The sequence below is a fragment of the Mus musculus genome, chromosome 19, assembly GCF_000001635.26.
Source record: "Mus musculus strain C57BL/6J chromosome 19, GRCm38.p6 C57BL/6J".
NCBI classification, from domain to species: Eukaryota; Metazoa; Chordata; class Mammalia; order Rodentia; family Muridae; genus Mus; species Mus musculus.
This window is the reverse complement of record NC_000085.6, coordinates 18,585,999-18,598,003: the sequence shown is the minus strand read 5'-3', so window position 1 is coordinate 18,598,003 and position 12,005 is coordinate 18,585,999. Positions and strand designations below refer to the sequence as shown.

Genomic DNA, 12,005 nt, shown 5'->3' with positions numbered 1-12,005 from the left:
GATAAAATGCCAGCTTAATGCTCTGAGATGGCACTGTGTTCAGCTGCCGTGCTTTGGTGATGAATGTGGGACTCTCTTAAGTGTCTCCGAGAGGCTCCTGTTTGCAGCTAGTCTTAACGGAAATTGTTTCTCTAATCACTTCTATGACTGCAGCATATTGAAAGTAATATTGGCCATCCATCTTCAAAACAATGGTTAGAGAAAGATCTCAGAGGTCTTTTATTTCTCTTCCCCCGGAATATTATTTCATATGAAGTTACAGTGCACTTCCTCGGGTCCAGTGGGCTTAACTGGTTTTTAATGTAGCATCTGCTGTGAATCTAGTCTCCGTAAATCGAAGTGTAAAAGTTATAAATGTTTTAGGAAGTTGCCTTTAAGGAAAGCCATCCATTTTGGGGGATGCCATAAGTCACCATTCACTAGTTTTTATGCCCAAGTGCATCTCTCGTCTGACTTCATATTGTGGTTGCTTTAAGCATGGTACAGTTGATAACAGTCTTTGTTTATATTCAGGGGAAAGCAACAGCTTAAGATAAATAATTCTGAAGTGAAGTCCAGCACTAGGGCAGTCATGTATACTCATCCCAGTCGGCTCCGGAGAGGAGGCAAACACTTGGAGAAATGAAGAGATGAAATAATTTGCTTTTCTAGTATCATTTTTAGTTATATGTGTAGAATGGGCAATATAACAAGTCTTTTCTCCTAGATATTTTTCCAGTAGTATTTTAAAAGTGAACTGTGTAATAACAGCACATTTAGAAAAGTCTTCTGTATAATTTGTACGTAGTCGTCACCCCATCCTGTGCCTGTGCTTGGTATTTTGTAGTCTGGTTTGGCAAGCACCTGTAGCCACAGCTGAGATTCGCTTTCAGTGAGCATTATACTTCTATTTCCTCAGAACCTCATGGTGCTATCTCCTGGCGCTTAACCAGATGGCTGTGTATGGGTCAGGCCAGGGTGAGGCACTAGCTATGAAACGAGGCCTTGCATTTGCAAGCCTTTCTGGATGGGCAGTTACTGCTTCTTGTTCTTTAGGCTGTCAAGGCTGAACTACATAGAAACACCCATGTACAAGAAACACTCATTCTCTGTGAGCAGGAAGACCATGTCAGAGTTTTCTGAAAATAAGCAGATATAAGTATTAATATTTTCACGGTTTTAATTTTAGGCATTTATTTATATATATTTATTGATATGTGCATATATATAAATAAATATATCACATGTAAGTATATATATATATATATATAATCTACCATAATTTCTAAGGGGGAAAGTTTTACCTATATTCTATGTTGGTGTGAAGATCCTTTGTATTAGAAGAATATAAAAGATATTAAAATCGCATATTTGTGACACACACACACACACACACACACAATTCTCTGATAGCATTCAGCACAGAAGAGATCCAGCTTTAGAGTTCAAATATTAATTTATTATAATATTTTGTTATGTGTTTATTTGTTAATGCTAATATAGAAGTGATATTGTATATATGAATACTTTAGGATTTAAAATTACAAAATGAAAGAAACCACCACTGTATTCTAAGGTAGGAAAAATCTCATGGAGTCATTGTTCGTTTTTTATTCCTTCTAGCCAGATGAATTATACTTTGAAGAAGGAGACATTATCTACATCACTGACATGGTAAGCCTGGCAGATATTCTGTACTACAACTGCATACCGTAGATAGATTAGCATAGTGCTGGACTGTTTTATGTAGCCATAATATTGTGGATTATTTTAGGTATATATATTTACATAGAAATATATATGTAAAGTCTTGCTTTTTGACACATTTACGGTAACACATCATTGGACGTAGTCATCTTATTCACCAATAGGAAACAGTTGAGTAAGTGTTGTTATGACCACAGATGAAACTCTGCATCCATACAAAGGAATGAGGGTGTCTTTCAAATTATAGTCTAATGTAATTCAAATGGGATAAAGCAAGATAAAATGCACACATTATGCTTTACTCACCTAAGGAAGGGTTAGAGACTATAAATATGCCTCTAGTTTCTTACTTTGAAAGTAAAGGAAAAACTAAAATATGACTTAAGAATCAGTTTTGTTTATGTGAAGGAAGGGAAAATAGATTTTTTTTTTAAAAATTATAACTTGTCTTGAAGATTTGACTTTGGAATCATACACATTTTTATGAGGCTATAAAACTAATAAAACGCAGCTCCAAGAAATTAAGAGCAGAATGAATCAGATGACTTTAATCATGCTCTGGCAATGGACACAGAAAGGAAGTCTTCTCAGTAAGACGTGGCAGTTTGACTAAGCACCCCAGTGACTATATCAAGTACAACACACCTGCAGATGGGTGGGTGGGTGGGTGGGTGGATGGATGGATGGATAGAGCACCCATCTTGACAGACATCTGCTCTCAGGCTACTGTGAGGCTGGCATTTGAGGACAGCTGAGTCTCTAGGTCCCTGCTGTTCATTGTGGGCTCTCAGCATGGGGGGAGGAGGGTGTGCAGATGTCAGTCAGTAAAATGAAGAGAAACACAGGGGTCCTTCAGTTGAATTGGAAAAACATCACATTTTATCTTTGAAGGGGGCCTTAGAAAAGGGACAACCCAGCAATAATACGTTACTCTCATTGAAAGGAGCAAGGCCTCTCTGAGAATGGCTGCTACCAGCCATCGGGCATTAAATGAACTAAACATCTTGTGGCTACAATAGAAGGCAGCTTCAAAAGACTGCAAGGGCCACTATGCTGGCATGATGAGGAAACCAATATGACTGCTCAGAGATGGGGCAGTTTGAGCATCGGTTAAGGGCAGCATCTCTCAAGGATTGAAACTGTTAGATTTATGGTTTCCTAATGTTGCCTCCAAACAGATCTCATTGGTACTATGAGAGACTACTACGGAGTTAGGGTGTTTATTCTGACAACGAGTAAGGGAAGAGTCAGTACTTCCTCTGCCCTTTCTTCCTGAACTTGACCTTGATTGACCTGAGAGTTAGTAAGGGAAAGTTACTCTTTAAAGAGATATGCTACTTATTTAATGGGAAATGTCCCCATGTTGCGCCCTCTGTGATTATTGACAGAGTCTACAGAGGCAGCCTTGCCTGTGTGTTTCCTTATGACGGACATCAACACCGCTCATGTGGAAGTCTTCCCCCAAATGTGTGGCTGAATCTGCCTTTGCTTTTAGAACTCAACAGCAACTCACAGGCAATGCTCGGAACAAAGGGGTGTGTTTAATGATAGATAACAGGCAAAATCCAGACTGTTTCAGTTTCTGCATACATACACATAGGCACATAGATACACACACACAGACTGACACACATATGCACACCCCAAGAGTTAAAAAAAAATAACAACAAAGCCAACAAGTAAAGAATGGAGGAGGAACCTGTATTAAAGGCAGGGTAAGAGGGAATTAGTTGTACTATATGGTCCTTAATAGAAATCTCAAACTGTGAGCCATAAGAAATTCTGAGTTTTAACTTAGATATTTGATGATTAGGGAAAAGTTTGAAACTGTGATAATTGTGTCACAGTTGACTGATAAATAATTTATCTTTCAGATGCATATTCTAATTTTTCAGAGTAAAGATTCTACCACCTAATACTAACCCTAGTAGCCCAGAAGGGAAGGCAGATGAATGGTGGGTGGTATTGGTCACAAGCAATGAGTCACATACCTAGCAAAGGCCTCATCACATTGTCCTTTCTGCTTCTATATAGGAGTGATGTTTTCTATATAAAAAAGTTATCTAAAAGTGAAGATAAGTCCAGATAAACCTTTAGAAAATGTAGCAAAACATGAAAGTATATCAGAGAAGAGATGTTAAAATCTAGACATTTAAATTCTATAGCTGTAGCTTCCATGAATGCGTTCTCCTCTTTCGCCACATGCTCTGGTTTGCCTCACTGAAGCTCTGTGATGTGCATCTGTGTGGATGGGAGATGCTCGTGTGCTTACATTCCTGATGAGGGGCGTGGGTGCAGATGGCGAGGGTTTGAGGATGCTGATCAATGAGGAGATGCACTTGCGGACCCAGATGGTTTCAGATACAGCTCCATGCTGACTCCCTTGTCCTCTTGGCAGAGTGATACCAGCTGGTGGAAAGGGACATGCAAGGGCAGAACAGGACTGATCCCGAGCAACTATGGTAAGCGGCCAGCTGTACTGTGAGCTTCCTGTTAACTAACTCACGGCTTATAACAGTTCATTGCAACAGGACAAACGCACGGTTTCCAGAGAAACACTGTGGATCTACTTAGTCTGCTAATACTTGTTGTTTTGTAATGTTCTTAAACTCTAGATCTTCTGAGTTATGCTGAAGAAGTCCTACTTTGTAAACTCACACGTGGCCTGTTAGACTCACGAAGTGCTTATCATAGCACTTTGTCCTTACTAAGATGTGGCTCCTTTGTAAAATTATTAATATTTCTCGTTAAAAGATGACACAAGATTAGTGAGCAAGTGTCCCAGATATTAGTCTTTTTCTCCCTGTTAGTAACAGGGTAGAGTACAAAAGACACCCTGAGTGATGCCTGTGGGATTCGATTCCCATCTGTACTAGTGGGAGTGCTCAGCTTAGATCACTGCAAGAGCCTTTTAGGTTAGGCTTTAATGGTCTGTAACTCCTTAGACTGACAAGTGACTTGCCAGATTTCAGAGACATGGAGGCTGTGGCCAGACCCTAGCTCAGGAGCCCTGTGCACTCTGGGCTGCATGTTCCTCTGAAATCCACATGCATCTTTCCCCTGTGCTACATTTCCAGCCGTGGCTGTAGATACTGAGGGTAGGAAATAAAGAATGGCCTATCCAAGTCCTCTTATCAGGGTCAGCAGGCTTGGGCCTGGAGCAGCAAGGGCTGCTCTCCTACTGGGCTCTCCTACTCGTTCTAAGGCCACAGTGGATAGACAGCAGCTGTCCCTTGTGAATACAGGCAATGCTGAGTTGCTCTCCGCCCCTGCTGCTTGCCCCAACAGAAGGGAATCAGGTGTTTCGCAGAATGTGAGACTGGATATCAGATGCTCATACCTTTTATGACTGTTTGTATTAAACACTCGCGTACACTTGGTGTTTGGTTCAGGGATCTGCTCGAGTTTTGTTTCTGTCCGTGTCTATGCTTGCAGTTATTTATGCTTGCAAATAATGGCCGTGTCACTGCTTTATTTCTTGGCTTGGCTTCCCTTAGCACGGAATCCAGCCTCTCTTAAAGGATGTACTGTCAGTTATTTTCTGTTACTTTTAATCCACATTATGTAAATAATTAAGCTGTTGTATCTGAGGCCCTGGCCATGAAGCCCATGGCCATAACCAACTCCCGTGAATTACTGAGCAACCCCAATGGTGGGCTTTTATCTTTGTTTTCAATCTAGTGGCTGAGCAGGCAGAATCCATTGACAATCCATTGCATGAAGCTGCAAAAAGAGGTAGGTCTGATTTTCCTTTTTCTTTTTTGATAGAGGATATGATTTATGAAAATGCACAGGCTTTCTAAATTTTTTTCTTATTCTTTGAAAATCACATACATGTAAACAAGTATTTTGGTCACTCCTCCAGCTCCAACTCTCCCTTCCCTATAACATGCCCCTCTCCCAACTGCATGCTCTTTTTTTAAAATAAGCAATCCCTGAATCCAGTTATTGTCCTTCTATACATGGCTGTGGGACCATCCACTGGGGCATGGGCCACCTACCAGTGGTCCCAGCCTCGAGGTCAATGACTGCTTTCTCCATCAGCTGTCAGCTTCCAATAGCTCCTCAGCTAGGAGCAGGGCTTGTGAACCCCCTGCCATTCATGTAGGGATTCTGTCAGCTTTCATCGCTTGCATATAACTAGATCTGCAGAGTCCGCAGGAGCAGCAGCCACGCCATGCCCAGAAGACAGGGTTTGCAGCACTCTTCTCTGGCTCTTAACATTCTGTCTCCTTACTGTGCAATGATTGCTGAACCATGGATGGAGAGGGTGGTCCGCATAGCCTGCGTGTGTGCTGAGTGCTCAATACTCACTTTCTCTCAGCACTTTGCCTGAGTCTCTGCATTAATTGCTGCTCACTGCAAAAACGGAGCGTCTCTGAGCGGTGCTAATCTATGAGGATAAACACACATATTTAGAAGGCAGTTGAACATGGCCATTTAAACAAAACAACAGCTGGAGGTTACCCCCCTACAACTGAGACATCCCCAGCCACAGACGGGGGTTGACACAGTTTACAGTATGAATTCCCTCCTGGACAAAGAAATTGATTGTCCTCATAACAGTCACTCCACTAGGCACATCTTGCCTGACAGGTTGGTATTATAGCAAGATGCTTGGGTTTTGATTATATGGTGTGATTAAGTTCTGACAGTACATTAGATAGGCAGAGCTCAAACATCCAGATTAAGGTCTTGAGCATTTCTGTGATCTCAGAGTGCTCTCTCAACATGTCTTCCCACCCAAATCCCTGCCTTCTCTCGAAGCACTCTCAGTGCTGACCCTAGAAGGCAAAGAGTGATTTTAATTTTATAGTAGCACTTACAGAAGGTCATGATCAGATTCTCAAAGCTCAGACTCAGGGAGGGCAGTTAGGTGTAACATCGTTAAAACGCAGCGTTCTGAGTCCTGGAGGGCAGGAGGACAGCCGTGTCCTGGGCCATAGCACTTAGGAGAGAGTTGATGTGGGGGGAGGCTCTGACCCAACAAGGATGGGAGTTGTCTTGACTTTCTTCCTGTGGGTGACACTTACTTCCCACAAGCCTGGAGCACGTGGCAATGTGTGGGCACATTTTGACTGTCTCAAGTGGAGGGATGGTGCTAGCATTCTTCCGGTAGAGACCCAGGCTGTTACTAAACATCCCACAGTGCCCAAGGCGAGCCCCGCTACATAAAATCTCTCTTAACTCCAAATTGCCATGGTGATTCTATCAGGAAACCCACCCTTGAGCAGTGGGAAGTGCTGGTGCAGCCTGGGTAGGCTGCTTCATTCTGTTCCATCGTTTCATGTGCAAGAGGAAAGGAAGGGCTTAGACAATGACATAGAACACTTCTTTGTCAAGGAGCTACTTAGGCTATTAGCCTGAATTCTTTAAATAAGTGGGTATACTTTAGCATAGAGCAGTGGCTATGAGCAGCTTAGTTAGTATAAGATACTGTATCTTTTATTTCCAGGGCCTGAAAATGCCTTTAAATGTGAGTAGGGAGAGTTTCTGTTTGTAGTTAGGTTTTGTGTTACACCCTGCCTTTCAGGATTAATACATCTCCCCCCCCACCCCAAGCAGAAATACCTTTAAACCTATCTTTGGCAACTCCTATTAAAAATGGATGTTACTGCTGCTTCTCAGTGACCCAGGGTGCAAATGCACCGTACTAAGTGCATTAGTGGGCAGGTCTTGTTTTAAGATTTGCTGATTAATCCATCACAAATGGGAGCTTACAAAGGATGAAATTGATTTAAAAGCAGAACAAAGGGAGGAAAAAGAAAGCCTTCTCCTTGTGTTTTTTATAAGTGTAAAATTCTTTCAGGCAACCTGAGCTGGTTGAGGGAGTGCTTGGACAACCGGGTGGGTGTGAACGGCCTGGACAAAGCTGGAAGCACAGCCCTGTACTGGGCCTGCCACGGTGGCCATAAAGGTACTGAACTCGCTGGTTATATGATTCCGTGCTCTTCAACATCTCCTCCACCTAAGGGAGCCTGCCTTCTTTAGTGACAAAAGCAGTGCAGCAAAGGCTGTGTTCTTGGTAAGGGCAGAGCAGTGGTGGTGGGTGTGGCTGGTGAGCCCCACTGTGAGACCCCATGAACTGCTGGGAACTTCGCCTTCTCTCTGGCTTTCGAAGGCACCAGAACATACCAGTAACAGGATAGCAAGCCATGGTCACCTGCCACAGAGGGAAAGCAGAGCTGGTACCTGTAGCCTTTCACTAGCTATGCTTTTGGACCCACATTAAGTTTAATACAAAATTTGAAGTACCACACTGATTTAAGCCTGCAGATCTGTTGCAGTCATTAATAACAGGTTGGATTTTTCTAAGTATTTTATTCTAGCCCTATCCCACTATCCACTCTTTTCTACCAACTGAGATAAATCTTTGGGTCTGAAATTTTTCTTTTGTAATCTAACTTTTAGAGTTTTTTTTTTTTTCTGAAGATAAAATTCGAAAATCTTATAAGAATTTTCTAGAAATTCTCCTAACAAGCTTTGTACTTTGCTATTTTGTTGCCTGCTTTTACAAAGTTCACTGTTTCTATCTTAAGTTCCATTTTCTGTTTGAATTGCAGACATAGTGGAGGTTCTGTTTACTCAGCCGAATGTGGAGCTGAACCAGCAGGTGAGGCCGCATGGTGGGCGCCACATTCAACATTCCCACCGCTCTCTTGTTTGCACACGACAGCTTGCGCGCATACACAATATTTTAATTCAGGTGCTCCAAGCAGATGGAGTTTTGTTGTTGTTCCTGTGTTTCCTTGCTGTGGCACTGTGGTTGGAAGCCAAGCCCTCATACATGCTGTTCAAGTACATGGTCCAGATAGTCAGCTTACAAAGAGAAAGCTTTACCTCAGTCCCAGTTTGGGAGGTGGTGATCAAGTGGCCTCATGGCTCTTGGGCTAGTACCAACGTGAGTGAGCACGTGGTGGTACTGGTCGGCTCACTGTATCTATCTACAGTGAGCAGAGTCTCACCACCCACTTTGAGCACACACTCCAGGGCATGAAGGCTCCTTCCCACTCGTCTCTCTTCCCAAGGTTCCATCAATTCCCTTTGGATCGCAGCATTTCCTTTTTTTTTTTTTTTTTTTTTAAAGATTTATTTATTTATTTATTATATGTAAGTACACTGTAGCTGTCTTCAGACACTCCAGAAGAGGCAGTCAGATCTCATTATGGGTGGTTGTAAACCACCATGTGGTTGCTGGGATTTGAACTTCGGACCTTCGGAAGAGCAGTTGGGTGCTCTTAACCCACAGAGCCATCTCACCAGCCCAAAAGAGAGTAGTGCAGGCATGGTTGTGTGTGTGTGTTTGTGTAAAGCGGGCATAAAGAGAGAGGAGCCGAGGAGAAAAAAATGCGTAGCACAGGCTGGCCTTGAACTCGTGATCCTCCTACCTCTGCCTCCTTCAGCAAATCCTACCGGCGTGCGCCACCACAACCGGCTTTTTTTTGTTTTTTTTTGAGACAGGATTTCTCTGTGTAGCCCTGGCTGTCCTGGAACTCACTTTGTAGACCAGGCTGGCCTCGAAGTCAGAAATCCGCCAGCATTTTAAGAACCTCTGGGGACACTTAAAACCACAAACTACAGCTAGGACCCTTCTGCTAAAGGTTCCTATCTCTGCCAAATTCCCAAAACATGAGCCTTAGGAGACAAACTTCCACCACGTCTAGCCCTGGCAGTTTCCAGTCTTGTTTGTGATCTGACTTTTTTTTTTTACTAAGAAAATTTATTATTTTTTTTATTTTTATCATATATTTCATCATCTTTTTTAAACATTCCCCTTTTAAAAGTTATTATTATTATTATTACGTATATGGGTGTTTTGCCTGTCTGTTTGTACACCACATGCATGTAGTACCAATAGATACCAGAAGAGGGCATCAGCTCCCCCAGGGACTAGAGTTACAGACAATTATGAGCCTCCATGAGGTTGCTGGGAATTGAACCTGAGGCCCCTGGAAGAGCAGCCAGTGAGTGCTCTTAACCACTGCACTGAGCCACCTCTTCAGCCCCACCTTTATTTGGATTTTTTTTTAAATTCCCCAGAATTGTGTATTCATTTTCTATTGCTATGTAGTAAATTATCCTTGGCTTATCCGTGTGTATTGATTGCGTGGGTTGCAATTCTATGCACAACATCACAAGATTCTCAACTCAGGATCTCAGACTGTAAAACCCAGGGTTAGTGGGAACTGAGTTCTTGGGAAACTTGAGATCCCTTCAAAGCTCACTACAGTTGCCAAGATTTGAGCATTTTTGTCCCTGTGGTCCTGATGCCCTGAGCTTTTAGAAGCTCCTCCTTTCTCTCAGTAGCTCACAAAATGGCTGTTTGCTGTCTTCCTCATGGCAAACAGGAGCTGCTCTTTGCTCTGCCGTTTAACCCTCATTTTAAAGCCCGCTTGATTAGATGTCCTACCCAGTGTACTCGCACTTTTGGTGAACACAATAACTGTTGTCTGCAAAGCGATGGACTTTTTATTTTTAAATACAAGGTCTTACTCTGTACCCCAGGCTGGCCTTAAACTTGCTTGTGTGGACCAGGCTAGACTTGAACTCACAGGGATCCACATATCTCTGTGTCCTGAGTGCTTACATTAAAACTGTGTATCACCGTGCCCCATCCAAGAGGAGTGATGCCTTCGTGTTCTCTGACTTCACCCACACTCAAGGGGAGGATGGTATACGGGATCTCTCTGAGGGTAAAGGGGAACGAGTATTTTAGGGGTCGTCTGAGAAATTTGCTGGCCATAAGCTCTTACTTCACTCTTACTTCTAATAGCATCCTTTTCTTGTTTGATTATGTAATACTAATGATATGGCTAATATATTAATTATTACTTTAAAAAATGTTCTCTGCTATTTCTCCCCTAGGAACTTTTTATTTTGTTTAAGTGGCCTCTCCTTAAACACTTAAGTTGTTTTCAAGCACTCAGTATCTTGGCTCATTCCTTTGTGCAGTTGGCAGCTGTGTGAACTTGGTGGGGCGTGAGGTGCTCCCTGTGTGACAGACTTCTCCTTAGGCTGAGGAGTAAGCCCTGCCTGTACTGTTGCGTGCGCTCGCATAAATACCATTCCAACCCCCACCCGTGTGGGGCTGCACTACAGAGGTGGTGCCCACTGTCCGGCCTGAGGGCGCCACCCTTTGCTGTCCTCCCTGGGTATGGAGGTGGGCTGACGTGCCGAGAGTGCTGAGTGAAGGATCTTGCTGTTGGCTGTTCCTGTTCGTCATCTGACTGGCTCTGGTCACCTTTGCAACCCATTGTGCACGAGCTTGGGAACTCTGGGGAGTTTTCAACACGGCAATTCTACTCTTGTTTAATGGGGCAAATGCCAGTAACTGGTCCTAGGGTTCTAATGAGGTATCAATCCATTTGGCCTCTCCTGTTTCCACTCCGTGCCTCCTTCTTGCCCAGTGCCTCTAGGAGTCTTCAGTTCCTGATGGTTGCTGGGTCTCTGCATTTCCTGCTGGAGTGTTCCTCTGCAGGAGGCCATGTCTCAGCCTGTCTCACCGAGCTAGTTTTGCTCCTCCTCCATCTCTCCCAGAGCAGCTCTCGTTGAGTTCCTCTTCCCCATAGAATCCCATGTGGTTCTGTAGCTTTTCTCTTAATTTAGATTTACGTGGATTAACCTTATGCTACCACCTCCACCCGGTCCATTTTGTATTTTTAATACACGATTTTCCCTTTCTTTCACGGTAGAATAAGCTGGGAGACACAGCTCTGCACGCGGCTGCCTGGAAGGGTTATGCAGACATTGTCCAGTTGCTACTGGCAAAAGGTAAAGTTTTTACTGAATTTTCCTGGTCTTTGCTTGGCTTGAAAACTAGCTCCTAATGAAGCAGGCCATTTGAAATAGCAGGAATACGAAGTCTCCCTCCATTAAAACGAACTAATTGGAGGCACATTTATGATTCTTTTTTACTTTGAGTTAAGATGTTGATAAACTTTTAAAAAATCGTAAAAATGTACTGCGTTTAGAAAGAACTTCCTGTGCATATCTGCAGGACTGTAGGGCTTTAGGGTGCCATGTCCTGAGAAGGTTGCTGTGAAGTTGGTCAGGCTCCTGCTTGCTTGGGAGTCTTAATAGACAAGGAAGAAATGCTGTGGCTGCTGCTGCCTGACCGAGCCAGTGCTGAGGCTCATCTCTTTCTTACATTCGATTCACAGCAGCCAGCTAACTTAGGGGCTGTCCATCCATTTCTCTGCTCGTGCTATAAATATTAACTACTCTTACAGAGGGCTGGCTTGCTCTCACTTAGATGCTTGGCCCAGAGGCCAATACCGTGGAGCCTTTCTGTAAGCCACAGTTATAGATTCTATCTTTAG

General features: G+C 43.2%; 1 protein-coding gene across 1 annotated transcript in view; it reads left to right on the top strand.

Moving 5' to 3' along the window:
• Nucleotides 1–12,005, top strand: part of Ostf1 (osteoclast stimulating factor 1) — a 51,450-nt gene that overhangs the window by 33,810 nt on the left and 5,635 nt on the right. Inside the window, exons 3-8 of the mRNA NM_017375.3 lie at nucleotides 1,603–1,653; nucleotides 4,085–4,148; nucleotides 5,368–5,421; nucleotides 7,496–7,603; nucleotides 8,250–8,299; nucleotides 11,379–11,457. Of these exons, the coding sequence (NP_059071.1) occupies nucleotides 1,603–1,653; nucleotides 4,085–4,148; nucleotides 5,368–5,421; nucleotides 7,496–7,603; nucleotides 8,250–8,299; nucleotides 11,379–11,457 (406 nt within the window). The remainder of the gene's footprint in view (nucleotides 1–1,602; nucleotides 1,654–4,084; nucleotides 4,149–5,367; nucleotides 5,422–7,495; nucleotides 7,604–8,249; nucleotides 8,300–11,378; nucleotides 11,458–12,005) is intronic.